This window comes from Chiloscyllium plagiosum, unplaced genomic scaffold (genome assembly GCF_037043375.1).
Source record: "Chiloscyllium plagiosum isolate Xiang-an unplaced genomic scaffold, Cpla_swu_hap1 HiC_scaffold_1, whole genome shotgun sequence".
NCBI lineage: Eukaryota > Metazoa > Chordata > Chondrichthyes > Orectolobiformes > Hemiscylliidae > Chiloscyllium > Chiloscyllium plagiosum.
In genome coordinates this window covers 130,329,443-130,352,253 of record NW_028270139.1, presented here as the reverse complement: position 1 = coordinate 130,352,253, position 22,811 = coordinate 130,329,443, and the positions used below count along the sequence as shown (strand labels likewise).

The 22,811-nt window shown below is 41.2% G+C and overlaps 1 protein-coding gene across 1 annotated transcript in view; it reads left to right on the top strand.

Annotated features, from left to right (window-relative positions):
• LOC122564774 (mitogen-activated protein kinase 4-like) overlaps window positions 1-22,558 on the top strand; it is a 98,098-nt gene extending 75,540 nt beyond the window's left edge. The window contains exons 5-6 of the mRNA XM_043720029.2: window positions 13,567-13,768; window positions 16,304-22,558. Of these exons, the coding sequence (XP_043575964.1) occupies window positions 13,567-13,768; window positions 16,304-16,985 (884 nt within the window). The 3' untranslated portion in view covers window positions 16,986-22,558. The remainder of the gene's footprint in view (window positions 1-13,566; window positions 13,769-16,303) is intronic.
• The last annotated feature ends 253 nt before the right edge of the window (window positions 22,559-22,811 follow it).

The following is a 22,811-nucleotide window of genomic DNA, read 5'->3' as shown; positions in this document are numbered from 1 at the left end:
TTATTATAGAAATTGAAAACTCAAGGCATAATGTGTTGGCATGGATAAAAGCTTGCCAGAATTACAGGAAGCAGAGAGTAGGCATAAATAGGTGTGTCACAGAGGTCAGTGCTGGGACCTCACCTGTTTCATGCACATGATTAAGATGAGAGGTCAGAAGGGTTGGTTGCAAAATTGCTGATGCCACAAATATAGGTAGGAATATATGTTGTGAAGAGGATGTAAGGAAGCTGTAAAGGATATAGGGAGGTGAAGTGAATGGACAGAGATTTGGCAAAGGAAATATAATGTGGAAAAATGTGAAATTGTCCAGGTTGACGGGAAAAATAGAAAAGAAGCATATCATCTAATTGGTAAGAGACAACTCTGAGATGCAAAGGGATTTATTTAACCTCCTGCATGAAGGTTAGTGTGCAGGTCCAGCAAGCAATTAGGACAGCTAATAGAACATTATCAATTATTATGAGAATAAAAATAGGGAGGTGATACTTCAGATATACAGTGAGCATTGGTGAGACTACAGCTAAGTATTGTGTAGGGCATTGGTCACCTTATCTAAGGAAGGATGCAAATGCTGGAGACAATTCGTGGGCGGCACGGTGGTTAGCACTGCTGCCTCGCAGCGCCAGAGACCCGGGTTCAATTCCCGACTCAGGCGACTGACTGTGTGGAGTTTGCACGTTCTCCCCGTGTCTGCGTGGGTTTCCTCCGGGGGCTCCGGTTTCCTCCCACATTCCAAAGATGTGCAGGTTAGGTGAATTGGCCATGCTAAATTGCCCGTAGTGTTAGGTAAAGGGGTAAATGTAGGGGTATGGGTGGGTTACGCTTCGGCGGGTCGGTGTGGACTTGTTGGGCCGAAGGGCCTGTTTCCACACTGTAAGTAATCTAATCTAATCTAATCTAATCTAATCTAATTCGGAGAAGGTTTACAAAATAATATCTGAAATGAGAAGTTTGTCTTTTGAGGAAAGGCTGAATAGGTTGGGCTTGTATCCAATAGAGTTTTGGAAGAGAATGAGGTGACTTGATTGAAAAGTATCAGATCCCAGTTGTCTTGACAGGGTAGATGTAAAGAGAATGTTTCTTTTTAATAGGATGATGTAGAATTGGGAGTCACTTTTAAACAGCAATGTGCTGACTTTCTGTCTCACTGAGGGTCATGAGTCTTTGAAACCTTCTTCCTGAAAATGTGGCAGAAGCAGAGTTCCTGACTATTTTTAAAGTAGATTCTCATCAAGCAATGGTTGAAACATTATCAGCATTGGTGCAAATTTGGATTTGAGGTTACAACCAGATCAGCCATGTGGCAGAGCAGACTCACAGGACTGAATAGACTATTCATGCTCTAGATCCATTGTTCATATGTGCAACATTGTGGAGATTTGAAAACCTTAGTAGTCAGTAATGCTGCTTTGTCTTTATTACAGCATTGCCATTGTGGTGGTGTTAATATCTGACAATGATTTGTATCATTTTGCATCTCATCTGGGCTTCTTACCAACAAAAATAATATCCTCCAGAAACCTGACGTCTGAGCAGGAGAAGTATGGCAAAGCATTGAATACACTGGAGAGTACAACAGAGCAGAAAGTAAAACAAAAACTGGTGGAAAACATGTAAAAGGTGTAGGAATAGTTAAAATTAAGATAGGACTAAATAGAGATGGAGAAAGGAAGTGTTAGAGAATGAATGAGTGAATGGGAGACATATACTAAGTGAATATTTTGCCTTATCTTTTATTCATTCATGGGATGTGGGAGTCACTGGCTAAGCGTTTGGTGCCCTCCCCAAGTGCCCTGAAGAAGGAGATTTGTGTCACTGTGGCACCTGCTTCTAAGCCAAGTTCCAGGAAAAGGCAGGAGAATGGGGTTGAGAAACATATGAACCATGATCAAATGGCAGAGCAGACACGATTGGCTGAAATGGCCTAAATTTGCTCCTATATCATATGGTCTTATGATGAAGTCCCATTCCAAGACGTGATGGCCAAGAAAATCTTGTAAGTCCTTTCAACATATGTGGTAGAAGTGGGAGAGATTCCTTGTCAACCATATGATGGAAAGAGAATTGGAGCCTCGACTGTAGCTACAGCGAGTAGGCAAAACTGAGGGTGGGCTCAGCACACCGAGAAGGGAAGGAAATAAAAGGGTACAAAAGATGTAGCAATTATAAGAACAAAAATTGTTTTCTTTTCCTCTGATTTTTCTCTGTTTCAAAATGGTCAACTTGCAGTGAAAAATTCCCATCTTTCATTTTCGTAACAAATAATGGGGCTGCTCATCTTCAGTTTCATATGAATGATTCGCATGAGGTTACTGTTGGCTTTGTATACACAAGGGGTTCACTTTTAATGGATGATGAAAATAAGGAAACAGGTAACAGTTTTAAATTAAATAGAATCAGTGAGTAGTGCTACAGTTGGACATTTTCTTCAACACTTTTTGGTAGAAGTGTCATTTCTAGAAGAAGACCCCAAAGAAATGTGTAGCCTTATGGTTGTTATGTGAGCAATAGTGTGTAATGGGACTAACAGACAGCTTTTTTTTAATGAAAAATGTATTCATCTGTTGGATGTCAAGCCCCTCAGGGTCTTGTATGCTTATATAAGATCACCTCTGATTTTCCTAAAGACCTAATGAATTCTGGCCAAATCTTAAATGTTGCTAAAACAAGACCAGAAGTTGAAATTCTATATTAGCAAACATTTGTCCAACCTTTCTGCATTACGTAACATACAGTGAGTTAATGTCAGTACCCAGCAAGATCTTATAAACACAATGAGATAATTGAGGGATAGATATTGGGCCACCTTGTTCCACAGAAGCAGATCAATGAATGCTCTGCACTTGTTGAACTGGAAATATACTAATCAAGAAAATTCTCCTGAACACACTTAAGATACCCAGCAGTGGTAAGACCAGTAGCAGTAACTTGTCAGTATCGTAGGTGGTACATCACTTCCGACTGCTTTCATTAAAATCTAGTTGTTCTGAATATTTTAGTATTGCAGTTGTTTGCAGTGTTAATATGAAAGTGAGATGCCAAGATTAACTTAAGGAATTTCGTTGTTTTAACAAGTATCACCAGAAGTTGGTGTAAATCTATCATTTTGTGCTGGCAACCAGAGGTTCTAAATTTACACCGTTGACATTAACAATGACCAGAAATTTATGTAGACACCCTGGACCTGTCACTCCAGATGAAATCTGTGATGCTGGAGATCAGAGCTGAAAATGTGTTGCTGGAAAAGCGCAGCAGGTCAGGCAGCATCCAGGGAACAGGAGAATCGACGTTTCGGGCATAAGCCCTTCTTCAGGAATACTGACTGAACTGGTCCTCACCCTGAACAAACTGACTGAACTGGTCCTCACCCTGAACACAACTGACTGAACTGGTCCTCACCCTGAACAACTTCTCTTTCCAATCCTCCCAACTGACTGAACTGGTCCTCACCCTGAACAACTTCTCTTTCTAATCCTCCCAGTAGGGCTTATGCCCGAAACGTCGATTCTCCTGTTCCCTGGATGCTGCCTGACCTGCTGCGCTTTTCCAGCAACACATTTTCAGCTCTGATCTCCAGCATCTGCAGACCTCACTTTCTCCTCACTCCAGATGAAATGTCAAGGTAGATGCTGCCTCTGCTAGGCCATGATGCTTTGCAGCAGTTCAACAGATTGTTAGTTTGAAGAGAGCAGGACTACCACTGCCACTTCAGGGAGATTCTGCCTCCAAGATAGATTAGCTAATCAAATGTTTGTTACTGCACTGAAAGAAGCCATTCAATCTGTCATATATGCCCTGATCAAAAAGAGAATAAAATAATCTAGTCACTCAATTTCCAAAACCTGATCTGTAGTTATGCAAGTTAGAGCACTTCAAATGCAGAGGAAGGAACCTTTGCAAAGAGTGGAGAGTCCCTACACAACCAAGCCAGGCAGTGACTCCATACACTCACCACACACTGGGTAACAAATGTGTTCTTCAGGTCCTCTATTCCCTTAATAATTTATCTCTCCAATTGGACAATCAGATCCTTCCTGTGCACCCTATTGAGGTCCTCCAAACTTTGTACATCTCAATGAAGTCATTTCTGAATCTCCTCTGTTCTAAAGAAAACAACCCTAGACTATTCGAACTTCCGTCGTTGCTACTATTTTCAAGCCCTGACAAAGTTCTTGTAAATCACCTCCATACTCTGTCCAGAGCAATGATGTCTTTCCTGTAATATGGTGACCAGAATGTAAACAAAACCATGGATGATCCAGTGTTTTATATTATTTCTACATTATATCTCTGCTTTTGTGTTCTATGCCTCAGCTAGTAAAGAAAACAGCATACTTTGTGCTTTCTTCACCACCTATCTACCTGTCCTCACACTTTCAAAGAATTGTGGACATGCACTGCAAAGTCTCTAACTTCCCCTACACTTCTCAATATCCTCCCATTTATTGGGTATTAGAACAAAGAACAAAGAAAATTTACAGCCCAGTAACAGGCTCTTTGGCCCTCCAAGCCTGAGCCAATCCAGATCACATTCTCCTATATCCCAGTGATTTCACATTGCTTACTGAAATAATTGCACAGAGGCCAGGATCCCATCACATCTGCACACTACATGGACTCAGACTAACTTACTCACAGCCAGTCCCTAGAATGAGAAGACTCTGAATCTCTTGTTTATATCTGTCAGCCAGGTTCCCTGATTAGCCCAGATTAATAATCCCAGTCAAGGATCTCATAGTCAATGAGATCCATTTTGCCCTCATTCTAATCACTACTCTCATGATGTGGGACTTACTATTAAATGCTGTACTTACACTATATGCCTTACTAAAATTCACATAGATTGCATTCATAGAGATGTACAGCATGGAAACAGACCCTTCAGTCCAACTTGATCATGCCGACCAGGTATCCCAATGCAATCTATTCCCCCCTGTCAGCATCCGGCCCATTTCTCTCCAAACCCTTCCTATTCAAATACCATTCCAGATGCCTTTTAAATGCTGTAATTATACCAGCCTCCACCACTTCCTCTGGCAGCCCATTCCACACATGCACCACCCTCTGTGTGAAAAGGATGCCCCTTAGGTCTCTTTTATATCTTTCCCCTCTCACCCTAAACCTATGCCCTCTAGTTCTGGACTCCCCCACCCCAGGGAAAAGACTTTGTCTATTTACCCTATTCATGCCCCTCATGATTTTATAAACCTCTATAAGGTCACCCCTCAGGCTCCGACGCTCCAGGGAAAACTACCCTAGCCTATTCAATCACTCCCTATAGCTCAAATCCTCCAACCCTGGCAACATGCCTGCGAATCTTTTCTGAAATCTTTCAAGTTTCCAAAAGGAAGGAGACCAGAATTGCACTCAATATTCCAAAAGTGCCCTAACCAATGTCCTGTACAGCTGTAACATGACCTCCCAACTCCTGTACTCAATACTCTGAACAATAAAGCAAAGCATACCAAACGCCTTCTTCACTATCCTATCTACCTGTGACTGTACTTTCAAGGAGCTATGAACCTGCACTCCAAGGTCTCTTTGTTCAGCAACACTCCCTAGGACCTTACCATTAAATATTTAAGTCCTGCTAAGATTTGCTTTCCCAAAATGCAGCACCTCACATTTATCTAAATTAAATTACATCCACCACTCCTCAGCAGTACCGTTATCTATCCCTATCTTTCTAAATTACAATGTGTCCTGCTTTTCTGATTTGATTCTAATAATCTGCCTAATACCAAGGTCAGATTCACTGTTCTATAATTGTTAGGATATCCTTTGCACTCTTTTTATGGTACTATGGCACAGTGTTCACAGATCTCCAGTCCTCTGGTACCTTCCCTACATCCAGGGATGTATCTTTAATGCATCTGTTATTTCCTTCCTGGCTTCCTTTAGCAGGTTGGGGTACAATCAAGCTGGTCCTGGTGATTTTTCAATTGTTAACGATGTGAGTTATGATTGTATGATGTTCAGCACCGTTCATGACTCCTTAGATACTAAGTAATCCATAGGTAAAAACAATGACTGCAGATGCTGGAAACCAGATTCTGGATTAGTGGTGCTGGAAGAGCACAGCAGTTCAGGCAGCATCCGAGGAGCAGTAAAATTGACATTTCGGGCAAAAGCCCTTCATCAGGAATACAGGCAGAGAGCCTGTGGAGAGATAAGTGAGAGGAGGGTGGGGGTGGGGAGAAAGTAGCATAGATTACAATAGGTGAGTGGGGGAGGGGATGAAGGTGATAGATCCCGGGGGGAGGGAGGGGGGAGTGGATAGGTGGAAAAGAAGATAGGTAGGACAAGTCATGGAGATAGTGCTGAGCTGGAAGTTGGGAACTGTGGTGAGGTGAGGCACTTGCTGCAGGATTCCGAGGCTCTGACCTGCATTTGTTGGTACTATATTTATAAGGGTAGTCCAGTTCAGTTTCTTATCAATAGTAACCCCTGGATTTGATAATGTGAGGATCCAGCAATTTAATATCATTAAATGTCAAGGACCTAGGCTAGATTCTCTCTTGTTAGAAATGGTCATTACCTGACATTTCTGTGTCATGAATGTTACTTGTCACTTGTCAGTCCAAGCCTGGATATTGTTCACATCCCATTGTGATTGAATACAGACTGCTTCAATACCTGAGGAGTTGTGAATGGCACTGAATATTATGCATTTGTCAGTGAACATGCTACTTCTGATGAAGGAAAGGACATTGAAAAAGCAGCTGAAGATGGTTGGGCCTAAGACACTCCCCTGAGGAACTCCTGCAGAGATGTCCTGTAGCTGAGATGACAGACCTCCAACAAGCATTGTACTAGAATGACACCAATAAGTGGAGAATTTTTCCCCAATTTCCAATGATTCAAGTTTGGCTCGGACTCTTGAATGCCCACACTTGATCAAAAGCAGACTTGACGTAAAGGACCTCTCTGTGTATTAGTGGGCAAGTTATTGCTGAGCAAATGATGTTTGATAGCACTGTTATAACCCTTCCATGACTTACTGATGATTGGGAGTAGATTCATGGGACAGTATTTGGACAGTTTTTGTACTGCCTTTTGTATATAGGACATACCCAGGTAATTAGGAGAAAGTGAGAACTGCAGATGCTGGAGATGATTTAGAAAATTGCCTGTGTATAAGTTGAAGAGTGTGGTGCTGGAAAAGCACAGCCGGTCAGGCAGCATCCGAGGTGCAGGAGAGTCGATGTTTCGGGCATAAGCCTTTAACCCTAATGAAGTGCTTATGCCAAAAATATCGACTCTTCTGCTCCTCAGATGCTGCTTGACTGGTTGTGCTTTACCAGCAGCACACTCTTCGACTTATACACAGGCAATTTTCTACATCGTCGGGTAGATGCCAAATCTATAGCTATACTGGAATAGCTTGACCAGGGATGCGGCAAATTCTGGAACACAAATCCTCCGTAGTATTGCCGGAACGTTGTTAGGTCACATAGCCTTTGAGAATCCAGTGCCTCCAACCATTTCTAGAATGGAGTGAATAGTACTGGCTAAAGACTATCACCTCCAGAGGTCCCTAGTATCACAGAAAGCATGATGGATGGATCCATCCAAGATCATCCATTCTGCATGATTTGAAGATGCCGGTGTTGGACTGGGGTGTACAAAGTTAAAAATCACACAACACCAGGTTATTGTCCAACAGGTTTAATTGGAAGCACTAGCTTTCGGAGCACCGCTCCTTCATCAGATGGAGGACACAATTGTAAGGCACAGAGTTTATAGCAAAAGTTTACAGTGTGATGTAACTGAAATTATACACTGAAAAATACCTTGATTGTTAAGTCTCTCATCTGTTAGAATGACCATGATAGTTTCACTTCTTTCATATGTAAATCGCAAAACTTTTTCTTTAAAGTTGCATTCTCAGGTTAACTGTAATAATTGGTGTTAGCCCCCATGTTCCCTGTCTGTGCCATAATGTTTAGACTGATTCTAATCTAAAAAGTGAGTTAACAGAGTCTTACATGGATTCATGCAGTTTTTGAGCAAAGTACAATGTAACTCTGCAAGTACAAATTCACCCCACAAACGTATATGTATATATGTGTGTGTGTGTGTGTGAGTGAAATCCATTCTGCCCTTCTGGTTGAAGATTGTTGCAAATAATTCTTCTTTATCTTTTGCACTGGTTTGCTGGGCTCCCCCATCATTGAGGGGCAATGATTAGATTCTCTCTTGTTGGAGATGGACATGACTGGCACATGCGTGATGCCAGTGTTACTTGCAACTTATCAGCCCAACCATGGATATTGTCCAGTTACACTTGAACATGGACTGCTACAGTATCTGAGGAGTTGTGGAGGCCATTTCACTACATGACACCCATTTTTGCAGCCTTCCAACCTAAAATTCCTTTCAACATGTTGAGTTATTCCCCTTTGACATATAATTTGCATTCATGGTAATTTTAGGAACTATGTAGATTTGTTGGGTTTGTGTGATTCCAGAGAAATAATTGACATTAATAGTTTAAATAGACGTTAGCTTATCTTTCCCTACCATTCGCAAATATCTATTCTAATTATTAATAAATTAAAAGCTGTACTCATGAAATATCTAAATTAAAATAAATCAGTGCTCATTTGTAAGCTGTTTAAAAATAATAGTATTAAAATTGAATCTACAATCTGGACTGAAAAATGACTAAAGATAAAGACTAAGTTCTTCTGTAACACGATGATTGCATTCTTGTGCAACCCCACATTATAGAAAAATGGTACTATAGAAACAGCACTTAAGGTGTTGGTGATGTAATCGTGTTACAGACAACACATGTTTTAAAAGTTTGTGCTTTACAAACAGCATCCTCAAATCATTAATCGCATTACAGCAAATTTGCGTTGAGGAAACACGTGTTATAGCAGAACGACCTGTAGTCACTTTATGTTGAGCCATGATGGGGAAAGAAAGAAAAAGTATTAAAATGAATGAGCTTGCATTTAAATATACCTGACATTAGAGTCGACAATAGCATTTTCATTTCTGAAGTTTATCTTCCTTACTCTGGGGAAGTAAAATACTGAAGGAGAGAGAAAGTTAAGGTTCAAGGCAAGGTGGAAGAAAAGATTTCCTGAAGAGAGGGTGATGAAATGAGTGGACCAAGTAAGTTTCTTCAGATTACAGTGACACCATTTAGCTCATATGGAGTGGGGACTGAAAAGGACCATCTGTGAAGAATAGTTCACAGGGATAAATTGACAGTGGAAATAAGGATGAAGAAACTATTCATATGAACAAATGCACAAATCATTAAAGGTGCCATAACAAGTTGAAAGGGTATACAAAAAAGCTTGAATTCATGATTTTGCATTGACAAGCAAGAAGTATAAAAGCAGGGAGTTGATGTCAAAAGGGAGCTTAGTGAGGCTGCTTTTGGACTAGAACATAGGAAATAGGAACAGGAATAGCTATATGACCCATCGAGCTTGTTTCATAATTAATTATGATTCTTGACATTAACTCCACATTCTTGCCCTGATTCCTATAGTGCCCAAAAAACTATTGATCTCAGTCTTTAATATCAATTATTTATCAGAAAAATATTAAAAACAAATGACGCAGTATAGACTGAGGGATTTTTTTTAAGAGGGATGAGAAAATCAGTCTTTTTTTGCAAATTGGTGATACTTTAGTGGTTTTCAACATAATGAAGTATCATTTTAAGATAAATGGTACTGCAGAACATTATTTCTGTCACTTCTTAAGATTACATCTGGAGGCACAAACTGTAAGCGAAGCAAGACAGAAAGGGTACATTAGAAAAACCTTCTTGACATAATGTTTACTGCCCCAAACAGTTGCAAAGTACTCTAACAAGGAAGTTTGATAGTTACGAGTTAAGTATATGATAAGCAATAAAAAATGGTGTTAGACCAAGTGACTTGTGCCAGATTAGTGGCCAATTGACGTATGCTGTTCCTCCTTTGAATTCTCCCACTTCCTCAGACCACAGGGGTAGACATGGACACCTGCATGGTCCTCAGCTATGCCTGTCTCTTCGTCGGGTATGTGGAACAGTCCATCTTCCACAGCTACACCGGCACCATTCTCAACCTTTTCCTTTGCTACATGGATGATTGTATCAGCGTCACCTCGTGCTCCCACAAGGTTGAACAGTTCATCAACTTCACTAGCATGTTCCACGCTGACCTTAAGTTCACCTGGACTATCTCGGACACCTCCCTCCCCTTCGTGGACCTCACTGTCTCCATTAACCGTGACCAACTCAACACGGACATCTACTACAAACCCACTGACTCCCACAGCTACCTGGACTACACCTCCTTCTACCCTGCCTCCTGTAAAAATGCTATTCCTTATTCCCAATATCTCCACCTCTACCGCATCTGCTCCCAGGAGGACCAGTTCCACCACAGAATGTATCAGATGGCCTCCTTCTTCAAAGACTGCAATTTCCCCTCCCACGTGGTTGATGATGCCCTCCAGCGCATCTCATCCACTTTCCGCACTTTCGCCCTCAAACCCCACCCCTCCAACGCAACAAGGACAGAACTTCCCCAGTCCTCACCTTCCACCCTACCAACCTCTGGATACATTGCATCATCCTCTGCCATTTCCGCCACTTACAAACAGACCCACCACCAAAGAGATATTTCCCTCACCACCCCTATCTGTGTTCCGTAAAGACCATTCCCTCCGTGACTCTCTTGTCATGTCCACACCAGCCCACCCTCCCCTCCCGGCACCTTCCCCTGTCACTGCAAAAATAGCAAAACCTGCGCTTACACCTCCCCCCACACCTCCATCCATCCGTCAGAGATTTACCTGCACTTCCACACATGTTATTTACTGTATCCGTTGCTCCCGATTTGGTCTCCTCTATGTTAAACATAGAACATTACAGCGTAGTACAGGACCTTTGGCCATTGCTGTTGCAGAAACATTGGGATGGCAGGACACCTACTTGCGGAGTGCTTCAGAGAACATCTCCGGGACATAAGCATGAAGCAACCCCACTGCCCTGTGGCCGAACACTTTAACTCCCCCAAGGACATGCAGGTCCTGGGCCTCCTCCATTGCCAAACCCTTACCACCCGCTACCTGGAGGAAGAATGCCTCATCTTCTGCCTTGGGACCCTCCAACCACATGGGATCAATGTGGATTTCACCAGTCTCCTCATTTCACCTCCCTCCACCTTATCCCAGATCCAACCTTCTAACTCAGCACCGCCCTCTTGACCTGCCCTACCTGTCCATCTTCCTTCCCACCTATCCGCCCCACCCTCCTCTCCGACCTATCATCTTCATTCCCACCTCCATCTACCTATCGTACTCTCAGCTACCATCCCCCCTCCAGCCCCACCCCCCTCCCACTTATCTCTCCGCCCCCTTGGCCCTACAGCCTCATTCCTGATGAAGAGCTTATGCCTGAAACGTCGATTCTCCTGCTCCTCGCATGCTGCCTGACTGACTGTGCTTTTCCAGCTTACACTCTGATCTCCAGCACCTGCAGTCCTCACTTTCTCCTATGCTGTAGTCCAAAATTCTATGATTCCATACCAATATTTGGTGCATTAACATAATGAAATCTCCCAAAGCTACTTAAGAGCATATTGGATAACATGATGAAACATTTGGTGCAAGAGGTAGTTTTTAAGGAGTCTTAAAGGAAGAAAGTGAGGTAGAGAGACAGAGAGATGTAGGGAGAGTATTCCAGAGCTTGGCTCAGGTAACTGAAGGTACAGTCACGATGGTGGAGTGTTTAAAATTGATAATGAAATGAGGCCAGAATTAGAGGAGTACTGATATCCCGGAGGGTTGTGTGCTTGGAGGAAATTACATGAATAAGAAGGGGCAAGGCTATGGAGTGATTCAAAAACCTTTGAGAAGTTTTAAATGAAGGCATTGCTTTCCAGGAGCCAGTGTGGGTCAGGGAACACAGGAATGAGACTTGTCTGGTGATTTAAGTTTTGTCAACAAGGTTTTGAATGATCTCAAATTTATGGAGGGTAGAATGTATAAGGCCAACCAGGGGTGCATTGGAATAGTCAAATCAAAAGATAACATTGACAGGGATAACCGTATCAGCAGCAGCTGAGCTGAGACAGTTCAGGGATGTCACCAGTGTGGAAACAGTGATGCTGGGAGTATGATGTTGAAAACTCATCATGGGCTCAGATGTGTCACCAAGCTATAACAGGCTGGCTTAATGTCAGAGGCTTTTTATTCATTTATGGAATGAGAAGCATTACCAGCTAGGCCAGCATTTAATGCCCATCCCTTATAACCTTTGAAATGCTGCAGATAAGCTGTGTTCTGGAAGTACTGCAGTCCAATGCTGTTAGGGAGGCAGTTCCAGGTTTTGGTCCAACAGCAGTGATGTACTTCCTTGTCAGGATGTTGTGCAACTTGGAGAGAACTTATAGGTGATGGTGTTCCCATGTATACTCTGTCCATTCCTTCTAGATGGCAGTTTGTGATTTTGAAAGATGCTGTCAAAGGACTCTTGACGAGTTACTTCAGAATTGTCATTGTGGAATAGGGTATAAATATTGAAGGGGGTATTGATGGTGTGCCAGTCAATGGGTTACTTTGTCCTGAATTATATCACATTTTTGAGAGTGCATGCCATGCACCCATCCACGCAAGTAGGGCTGAATTACTCACTTCAGAATTCCTTGCCTTTTACCTACTTTAGTCAGTACTGTCATTATTTGGTTTGACCAATTCAGTTTCTGTCAATGATAATTCATTGGACATTGATATTAGAAGTGTTCTGCAATGGCAATATAATTCAATGTTAAGGGGAGGTTGTTAGTTTCTCTCTTGTTGGATAAACTCATTGGCATTCATCACAATTGTTATATACTACTTAGTGGATATTGTCCAGCTGCATATATATGTGGACTACATCAATATCTGAAGAGTCATGAATGATGCTGAACATTGTGAAATCATTGGTGAACATTCTCACTTCAGACCATATTTATTTAAGTCTTACTTCAGTGTTACAGTTTGTAACCTTGCAGGCAGTACTGCAGTTCAGATAAACACACTGAACTGAGCCCCTTCCTCTTGTTCGGGTAAGTGATCCAACTAGACTGAAGAATTAGGGATTCCTGGTATCCCGGCCTCAGCTAAAACCAGATTACCTGGTCAATATTTCATTGCTGTTGGTATCTGCAGAATACAACATTTTTCATGCATATTAACAGTGGATACACTTCAGAAGTAATTCATTGGGAACCCTAAAAACATGGAAGCTGCTTTATGAAGGTGAACTGATTCTGGAAAGGTAAATTTTCCTTTATTCACTATTTCTTCAAAAAGTATCATATGTGCAATGCAGGGGTCCACACAGATCAAAACAAATCATACATAAAATCCACCACAGAACATCTCTATCGAGCAACAAGAATATAACTGGAGCACTTTTATTCAACCAGTGTATGCTCAAATACTGAGTAAACATGACTTGCATGTAATCACTTATTAGTATAGAGGCTAAGGGAGAGAAATTGTGTTGAGGCAGCCAATTGTTTGCTTGTAAAAGTAACCAATATTATCTGCTTGCCACAGCCATTGATTTCCTGGAAAAGATCTTGACATTTAACTCTATGGATCGATTGACTGCTGAGGAAGGCCTAGCACATCTCTTTATGAGCCCTTATTCCTGCCCGCAGGATGAACCAGTATCCCAGCATCCTTTCAGGATCGAAGATGAGATAGATGACATACTGTTGATGGAAGCAAGTGAGAACCAGATGTCGAACTGGGAGAGGTACTACTGTTGATTAGTAGAAATTATGTTCTGCCAAATGTACAAAGAAATTAATCTGATACTTAAGAACCAATTCTTTCTATGGAATGTACTGTTCAAATCAGAACACACTTTAACTCAATTATATGTTGCACTTGAATCTCAAACTCTCTGCACAAACAATTCTGAGCCCCTGAAGGATTTGGTAACTGGTGATAATCTGCCCTTGTAAGAAGGGAATTCAGAGGATAGAAAATCCTCCATTTATTTCTCCTCTGCTGACCATATCAATAATGGTACTGAGCAAAGTTATCCAAAATTCTTAGTAGGCTACACTTGAGTATAATACCTAATTTTGCAAATCATAAAAACTCTCGGATTCAATTCCTCCTCCTTACCCTTGACCCCTACACCATCTACACTGTGACCTGGTAGCTCTGAAGTCCTCCTCTTTTACTTGAAGAAATATATAAATGTATCAGTTTGTCTTTCATTCTAACTTGGATAATTCCTTTGGAAAATTCCAAGTAGATGAAGGTGAATTCAGGTCCAGATGCCATGTTCTTCATAGACACAAACAACTGCTAAATAAATGAATGCAAGAGCAAGCAAGTTATAGCTAGCTGTACCTACAGACCTGGACCCCACAACTGAAGTCAGCTATAGGGTTGGACAGAAGGGGTGGGACGGCTAGGGCAGAAGGAATGGGAGAGAGGAAGTTATTAGTCTCCATCCTCTGGCTATCATGATTGTGGGGCATGCTTAATGGACCTGCTGTCCTTTTCTCTGCCATTCAGATTTTCTGTATTCGGGGGAAAAGCTATTCTTATTGAAATTGAAACAGCAGGAATAAATTCCCTGCTATGGTTGAAGGTTTGGGGAAACCAACGTAAGGAAATAGAAGGTAAAATGCATAAATTCAAGTTGCAGTAATGTTATTTGTGTCGAGCTGACAATGTAAGTCAGTATAACCTTTGAAATAATGGTGGTATTGACCAAAGTAGGACTTACAGGAACAATGTTATAATATGTTCTTTCATAAGATACCTTGATTGAATCTTAATGGGGTCTGACGACATGGGCTATGTGTGGCAGAATCAGATGAGAAATCCAGCGAGGGCTGTCTCTACATCAGAAACAATTTGTGCCACCTTTTACACTTCTCACACGTTGCAAAATATGTTTCTTATTTGGCAACGGCGAGTTACCAATGAAGGGGGATTGTTGCTTGTTAAACACCTTAGTGACATTTGACTCACCTAATTAATAATCTGCTTTCTAAGTTACCAAGCGCACCAGATAAGATAGATGTTAAGAAATCTTGACACGGAAACTACAGTGTGTACCTGGTAGATTCAGCTCACCCCATACTCTGAATGACCTCTACAATGTACACAAGATGACAACATCTCAGCCCACTTTCTGTGGGCAATTCAGAGGTATTTACATGCAGTGTCTAAATGCCAGTATCTAAGTACCACCCAAGGCATATCTCTGATCCACTTTTAGTTTGTGTTGTACTTCAGTCTGCACTGGCAACTGTCATGGTAATGCTGCAGCAAGGGCACTGTGCACTCAGGGGACACACTCAGCTCATTGACTGGACTGAGCTGTATCTCTTTGTTTGGTGTCATAACACTCACTCACTGTGAGCTTACCTGGATTCTCATTTTATCTTTGCATTTTCTTTATGCACTTTGTCCCCTCACTCGTAATCCCAGGCTCATTTTACTTCTGTCTTGCTTTGCCATTTAGAGCAAACAGAAAGGAAGGAAGCTTGTCACATTTATCAGCACGCCTCAGTCAGGTAAATGAGGATTCCTGGCATAATAAATCTCCTAATGAAGGAGCAGCGCTCCGAAAGCTAGTCCTTCCAAATAAACCTGTTGGAATATAACCTGGTGTTGTGTGATTTTTAACTTTGCATGCCAATTTAGTTGACTTTAGCAGATAGCAGCAAGATATAGTTGGTATTCATGCCCTTGGGATTTAGAGGAAAATCAAGACTTACTCCAGATTGAAGTGCATTGATCCCTGCCAAATGAGAGTGTTGGACAATAGGTGAGAACAGAAATAGGCTCAGGCTGTGATGACCTCCACAATTAAATACGTTCTCTCTATCCATTGTACATGACTGGCTATGAAATCACAATGTCAGAAGGCTCATGGATGTACAATGCCAAAGCTTAATCTTTGTGCTGTATCGTTAACAGGGTTGAACTTTACTTTGAGGTTAGCAAAGGCTGTGTATTTGCTTACACAGCATCCTGACAGAATTACTAAACAATAATAGCTACTATGCAATTATTCCTAGGCTTTGATGGAAGCTTAGAAACCTCTCCCTACGAATCTCCCCTGATGTGAACATATCTAATTAAAGAAAAGTATTTGAAAAGTGCAATCTAAAATTTACCAAGTATGAAACAAAAGCTACAACAGAAGTGCATTTGCTCTTGACAGTGATATGCTGAAGTAAAACATGATCTGAAGCAATAAGCTACATGTTATTCCTGCTGTTTTTCTTTGACAATTTTACAACCAACAATTTTGTTGCAGATATCATGACAGCCTCTCTTCTGATTTTGAGCTGCTCCGAGACAAATACGGTGACATGGATGAAGCCCAGCGTGATCCTCGTGCTACATTGAAAGCTGTTGCAGAGGATGTGCAGGTTGACCCTCGGAAATATTCGCAGAGCAGCTCTGAGCGACTCCTGGAGCAGTCCCACTCCTCCATGGATCGGATGTGTGAAGTTGACTATGGACGGTCTTGTGACTATAAAATCGGGTCACCCTCCTATCTGGATCGACTATTGTGGAGGGACAACAAACCACATCATTACTCAGAGCCCAAGCTCATTCTGGATTTATCTCATAGGAAAAGAACTGCGACTGCCTCCTGTGTGGCCGTCTCACTGGATGAAGGGAAATCTGACCTCCTTTTGAAGGTCTCAGACTGTAAGAATGGGAGTCCTTTCAAAATTGATTGCTCTAGCTCACTGCCAAATATTCAGGAAAGGAGTCAGCCATCATCCCCTCGCACCTTGGCATCTTCAGAAACATCAAATGGAGGGGGTTCCCAATTTGATTTTGATGTCTTCATATCTAGAGCCTTAAAGCTTTGTGGGAAGCAAGAAGAAATAGCTGATAGTAAATTGAATGATTTGAATGGCACCTGCATGCCAGAACATACCAATGAAATTGTTCAGGCAGAAGTTAATGAAAAGGAGAGATGGTAGAAAAATATTACAACATCTCAGTAGGAGTTTTACTTTGTAAGGATGGTGTATCAGCAATGTAACACATATAGGGTTTGCTGACCTGGAAAGCCTTGGGGGAGGTTTACAGCCTAGGATTAGTCCTTCATCAGTTTGGAAGATAGCTACAGAAAATACTGATAGCCTGGTAACCTTTTGACATTATAACAGTATTTCAGTTAACAATTCAAAGCTTACATTGTTTTTCCGTATTCTCAGTCAATGGACCTGCCACAATGTGTAACTAGTTTTAACTGTCCTGCCTGAAAGACCAATGCCTCTGAAGTGACACAGACTTGGATTTTACTGTATTCACTGATCCTAACCAAAAAGTCGCTAGGGATCACTCCCACCAAACGCTCACAGCTAATTTACGCTGGAAATAGCATTAATTGACAGAGGTAGAGAATTCTGCCCACATTACTAATAAGGAAGACCTGTCCGAGAGACGCAAACCAATAGGGGGCATGGTTAGTAAGTTTGCAGATGACACCAAAATTGGTGGTATAGTGGACATTGAAGAAGATTACTGAGACATTTTGCTGAATTTGTTCAGTGGGCTGAAATTTGGATAAATTAATACCATAATTGCATTTTGCTAATACAAACAAGGGTGAGACTTATATAATAGGATGGATATTATTAAACTGGAGAAGGTTCAGAAAAGATTTATCAGGATGTTGCTGGGAATGGAGGGTTTGAGATATAAAAATAGACTGGAAAGATTGGGACATTTTTCACTGAAGTATAGGAGGTTGAGGGGTGACTATTGAGGTCTGTAAAATCATGAGGGGCAAAGACAAGTGAGTGACAAGGGTCTTTCCGCTAGGATCGGGTGTATCAAAACTAAGAGCTACAAGGTGAGTGGAGAAAGTTTTAAAAAGGCATGAGGGACAACTTTTTACACACAGGTTGGTTCATATGTGGAATGAACTGCCAGAGAAAGTGGTGGATGCAGGTCGTTACAATGTGTAAAAGACATTTGGATCAGAGCATGAGTAGGAAAGATTTGGAGGGATATGGGCGAAGTGCAGGCAGGTGGGGCTAGTTTAATTTGGGAACATGGTCAGATTGGAACTGATTGAATTGATGGGTCTGTTTCCATGCTGTATGTCTCTATGTACTCTGTCCAGACCCTTCATGATTTTGAATGACTATTAAATCTCCTGTCAATTTGGTCTTGTCCAAAGAAATTGGTCCCAACTTTTCTAAATGTTCTATATAACTGAAGTTCCTCTTCCCTGAAACAGTTTTTGTGAATATTTTCTGCACTCTGTCCAAAATCTTCAATTCCTTTCTAAAGCATGGAGTTCAGAACTGGACACACACACCAGTTGAGGCTGAATCAGTGTTTCATACAGGTTTAACATAACATGCTTTTGTACTTTATATCCGTATTGCTAAAACTCAGGATGATGTATGCTCCATTAACCATGCACCCACCCTGTCCTGCTACCTTCATTGACTGATAACAGGCCTCTTTGCTTGAACAGAATCCCTTTTAGAACTGTACAATTCACTTTATGTTGGGGTGAATTTTATAAGTGGGTGCATTGCTCATCCCGAGGTAGAAGGTTGATTGGCAATTCACAAATTTGTAAAAGATTGCCCTACAATAATAATATGCAAGGGGCAGTCTTTAAAAGACAGAAAGTTCCACCTTTTGAAAGCTGATTCGTCCCAGCAGCAACAGCATGCAGTAGTAATTATTGCTGGGGAAATCTTGGTACAGACTGAAAGGTAAGTCTGGAGTTTCTGGTTCAGGACAGAAGAGGCTGAATTATGTCTGCAAAAATGAGCTTCCAGTTCTCTGTCACTTCAACACACCATTGTGTTCCCTGGTCAATATCTCTGTCTGTGGCTTGCTGCAGTGCTCCAACATAGCTCAGCACATGCTGGAAGAGCAGCATCTCATTTTCTGCCTGTAAACTCTGTAGCCATCTGGACTCCATATAGAGTTCAATATTTTTAGGCCTTATGTACCCTCTCCCATGTCTTTACCGTAACGCCCCCATACACAGCCATTGTAATCACACGGGCTGCGACCACACACAACCCATTGCCAGTTACTAATAGCCCACACTAGCAGCTATTCGTTCTCTCAGGTTGACTTTTCCTGATGAAAAGCTCATGCTCGAAAGTCAACTTTCCTACTTCTCAGGTGCTGCCTGACTGGCTGTGCTTTTCCAGCATCACACGTTTTGACTCTGATCTCCAGCATCTGCAGTCCTCACCATCTCCTCCCTGATTTTTACCCTTTGTCTGTCCAACTGTTTTTCTCTCTCTCTCTCTCTCTTTGGGCTCTATTGCCACCTATCGTTTACTAGCCCCCCCCCCCCCCATTTCTGCATAAATCCCAACTTTTTCCTAGCTACCATCGGTTCTGAAGAAGAATCACTGGACCCGAAATGTTAACTCTGATTTCTCTCTACAGATCTTAGCCAGATCTGCTAAGACTTTCTAGCAATTTCTGTTTTTGTTTGTGGCTATGCGTGGTTTAGAAGTCTGATGGAGAGAAGGCATAAAAGAAGGAGGGAGTCCCATGTTGGGAACAGGGAGCTCCCAAAGGTTGCCCAAAGCAGACCATCCCATTTCCTTCCCCACTTTTGCCCTAAGGAGGTAAGATTTGCCACTTTCCTTCCACTTTCTCCAGAACAGTTAATTTACTTTGGTTAATGAGCTCAGTTTCAAATCTCTCCTGCTGCAAATCTGAAACAAATTTTGGAAATTCCGAAGCCACAGCCCAAAGTTACTGATCAGTAAAAGTCATTTTTAAAAAACATCAGGTGATGGGGGAAGGAAGGGGAGTACAATCATTTGTCAGTTTTTAAGAAAAGTAAGTGTTGGAAGTCAATCTAATGGTATTGTGTACTAGTATTGCATCTGTAAAAGTAGACAACCAACCTATGCTATTCTTGTGCCTTAGTAAAATGACTCTTTAAAAGTTATATGCTTTTAAAGAGTAAATCATTTTACTAAGGCATTGGAGCAAGCAGATAAAGCATTTTTTTGCATGGTTGCCAACTCGGACTGTCCATACTCCAGGATGTGTCATAATGCGACTGCCTACTTTTAAATGCCACTTCCCCAAACTCTTGATATTGGCTGCCCAATATGTTAAATATCACAAAGTCCCACCTTCCAAGTCTTTTCTATGTATCAGGGTTTTGATTTCTGAAAATCTGGCCATCCTGTAACAAGCTTGATTGACCATTAATTATTTATTTTGAAATGGAGTGTGGCCTACCAGTTTTGCCATTTGCTGTGTAATGGAGTCAGCTCAGGGTGTACAGGAACCTTTGCCTCCCTTTGTATTTTACATGTACCCCCTCTCTGAAAACTCACCTGGTAGGAAGTCATAAATCTAGCTTTTGGTGTTTGCCGATAATAAGCGCTTGCAGATCAATATCATTTTAATCTTAATACCTGTGCAGGTGATTACCAACCACTGAGTAGTAACATTATTGCTGGTAAAATAAATCCATAACATTGCATTAGCCATAGCAGCAGATGTATGTTACAGGGTAACACCATATGAATTGAATTATTAGACACCATGAGAAGAATGCTATCAGCAAATATTGAAATATATAATTGTTAAAAATAATTCTAGACTCCTATGTGGCCTCTTGGATGACACAGGATGAGGTAACTGGTGCTCAAGAAATTGTATTTTAGCAAGGAGTTAATTCATTTAAGAAAGCATGGAGCAAATTCTTATGGAGAATATAAATATATTACTCAGGACCATCAAGGGCACAGTATATGATGTGCCAATGTGCCATGTTGACCAGGTAAGTCCCTGGTTCTAATTCTGATTTCTTCCAAGCAAGCACTGGTGGGGTATCAAAATTAGTCTCAGCTCCGGATTGCCATTCCTAATGGTTATTCCGTAACTGTGATTCAAAATTGCTTGAATGGGATGCTGGGCACAGATGCAAGACACGGTTCTGCAAAAGAGCATTGCAGTTACTTCACGATTAAGGCCTAAATCAAATACTGACAATAAAAGTCCCATCTCTCTCTTTAGATGGTGTAAAGAATCTCAGTTAAATGACTCGAGTTCAGTTCCAAATGGGTGGATGTCCCCAATTTAAGAATGACCATAATTAGTTCTTCTGCATGAGAAAAACAGATAGAGTAAATATCTTATTTTCTCTATTTAAGTCTGTGTTTGGTACAGTGTTATATCCAAAATATTTTAAAATAAAACTTCTACTTATTTAAAAAGTTAAATTGAGATAAACATTAACCAAGGCATTCTAACATGAACACCTAGTCTGATGTAAACCATAAAATGTGGTCAGGTCAATGTTGAATCTGCTCATTTTTGGTTTAGATTTCCTGCATATCAAACAAAATCACCACAGCTCATTAAAAATAAAATAAGTGGAGCTCAACTGAATTTTATTGTTGATACTTTTGAGTTTAAAGGGCTCAGGTTGGATTCCATGAAATTGGATTTTGTTAAATTGAATACAGCAAATCTAATAAGTAAATTACATGACAGATGAGGTAGCTTGTCATTGGTAATAACAGAGATTAAACACAAAACACAGCAGTTCAGCTAAATAATGCAGTCCATTATTCCCAACAGCGCCAGTTATATAGTGGATGCTATTGGGTGTGCAAGTTGAAACCCAGACCCAAGGGAATTGTGGTGGAGTTAGTTGGTAGATAGGAATGGTTTTGCCACTTTAGGAATAGTGAAGAGTTGAGTTTTTAAGTATATGAGAAGGTCGGAAATGGGAGTTATCTTCAGGAGTGTATGCCTGATGCTGAAAAGGGCATCCTGCATAGCATGCCTTATCTTCTAGGCATTTGAAAATTGGCTTTAAAAAAGAAGAGGCTGCTCACTCCTTTCCTGTTCATACCAACTATATTATGGTGTTGACAGGATAATTTTGTGGTTTTAATAAATTCAATTTGACCCTTAATTATTTGTTTACATATGGTAGCCAAGCCATAGATTTTGGGTGTGGGTATTATAGGATTGAGCTCAGGGGTGGATGGTGAAGTGGTAGGCCAGACACCTAGCCTAATTTGTATGTTGTCTCACCCAAAACATTCCGAGGGATTGTGTAATATCCAGCCCATGGAATTGAAGGACATAATAGCCCATTTGCCAGTTCTTGGGACACTTGGAATGTATACATCCCACAATACAATTCATAGCCCTATATTTTTTTTTGAGGTACTTACTAAGCCCTTTTTTAAACTTCATGGTGCTATGGAATTTTCTGACAAATGCAGTCCATTTCATACATTCACCATGCTCTATGTAGTTCGGTTTAACTGTCTGTTCAATCTTACTCTTCTAACTTTAAGGTTGTGCATTCTTTTGCAAAAACTAAAATTAAGTCATACTGACATTTATCTTGTCTTGAATCTTGCTGTAAGATTACAGCTAGAATTTCTTGCTCCACTGTAAACAATCCAAGCTTCTTTACATAACTCAGATCACAGAAGTCTTATGGTGCAGGAGGCGGCCATTCGGTCCATCATACCTGCACCAGCTTGATAAATAGGCATTATTACCTGGTGAAAAATGTGTTGCTGGAAAAGCGCAGCAGGTCAGGCAGCATCCAAGGAGCAGGAGAATTGACATTTCGGGCATAAGCCCTCCTATTCCTTGGATGCTGCCTGACCTGCTGCACTTTTCCAGCAACACATTTTTCAGCTCTGATCTGCAGCATCTGCAGTCCTCACTTTCTCCATCATTATCTGGTATCCATCTCCTGCTTTTTCCTCATATACTGCAAATTATTTTTATCCAATAATCACCTATTGCCCTCATAATACCTCAAT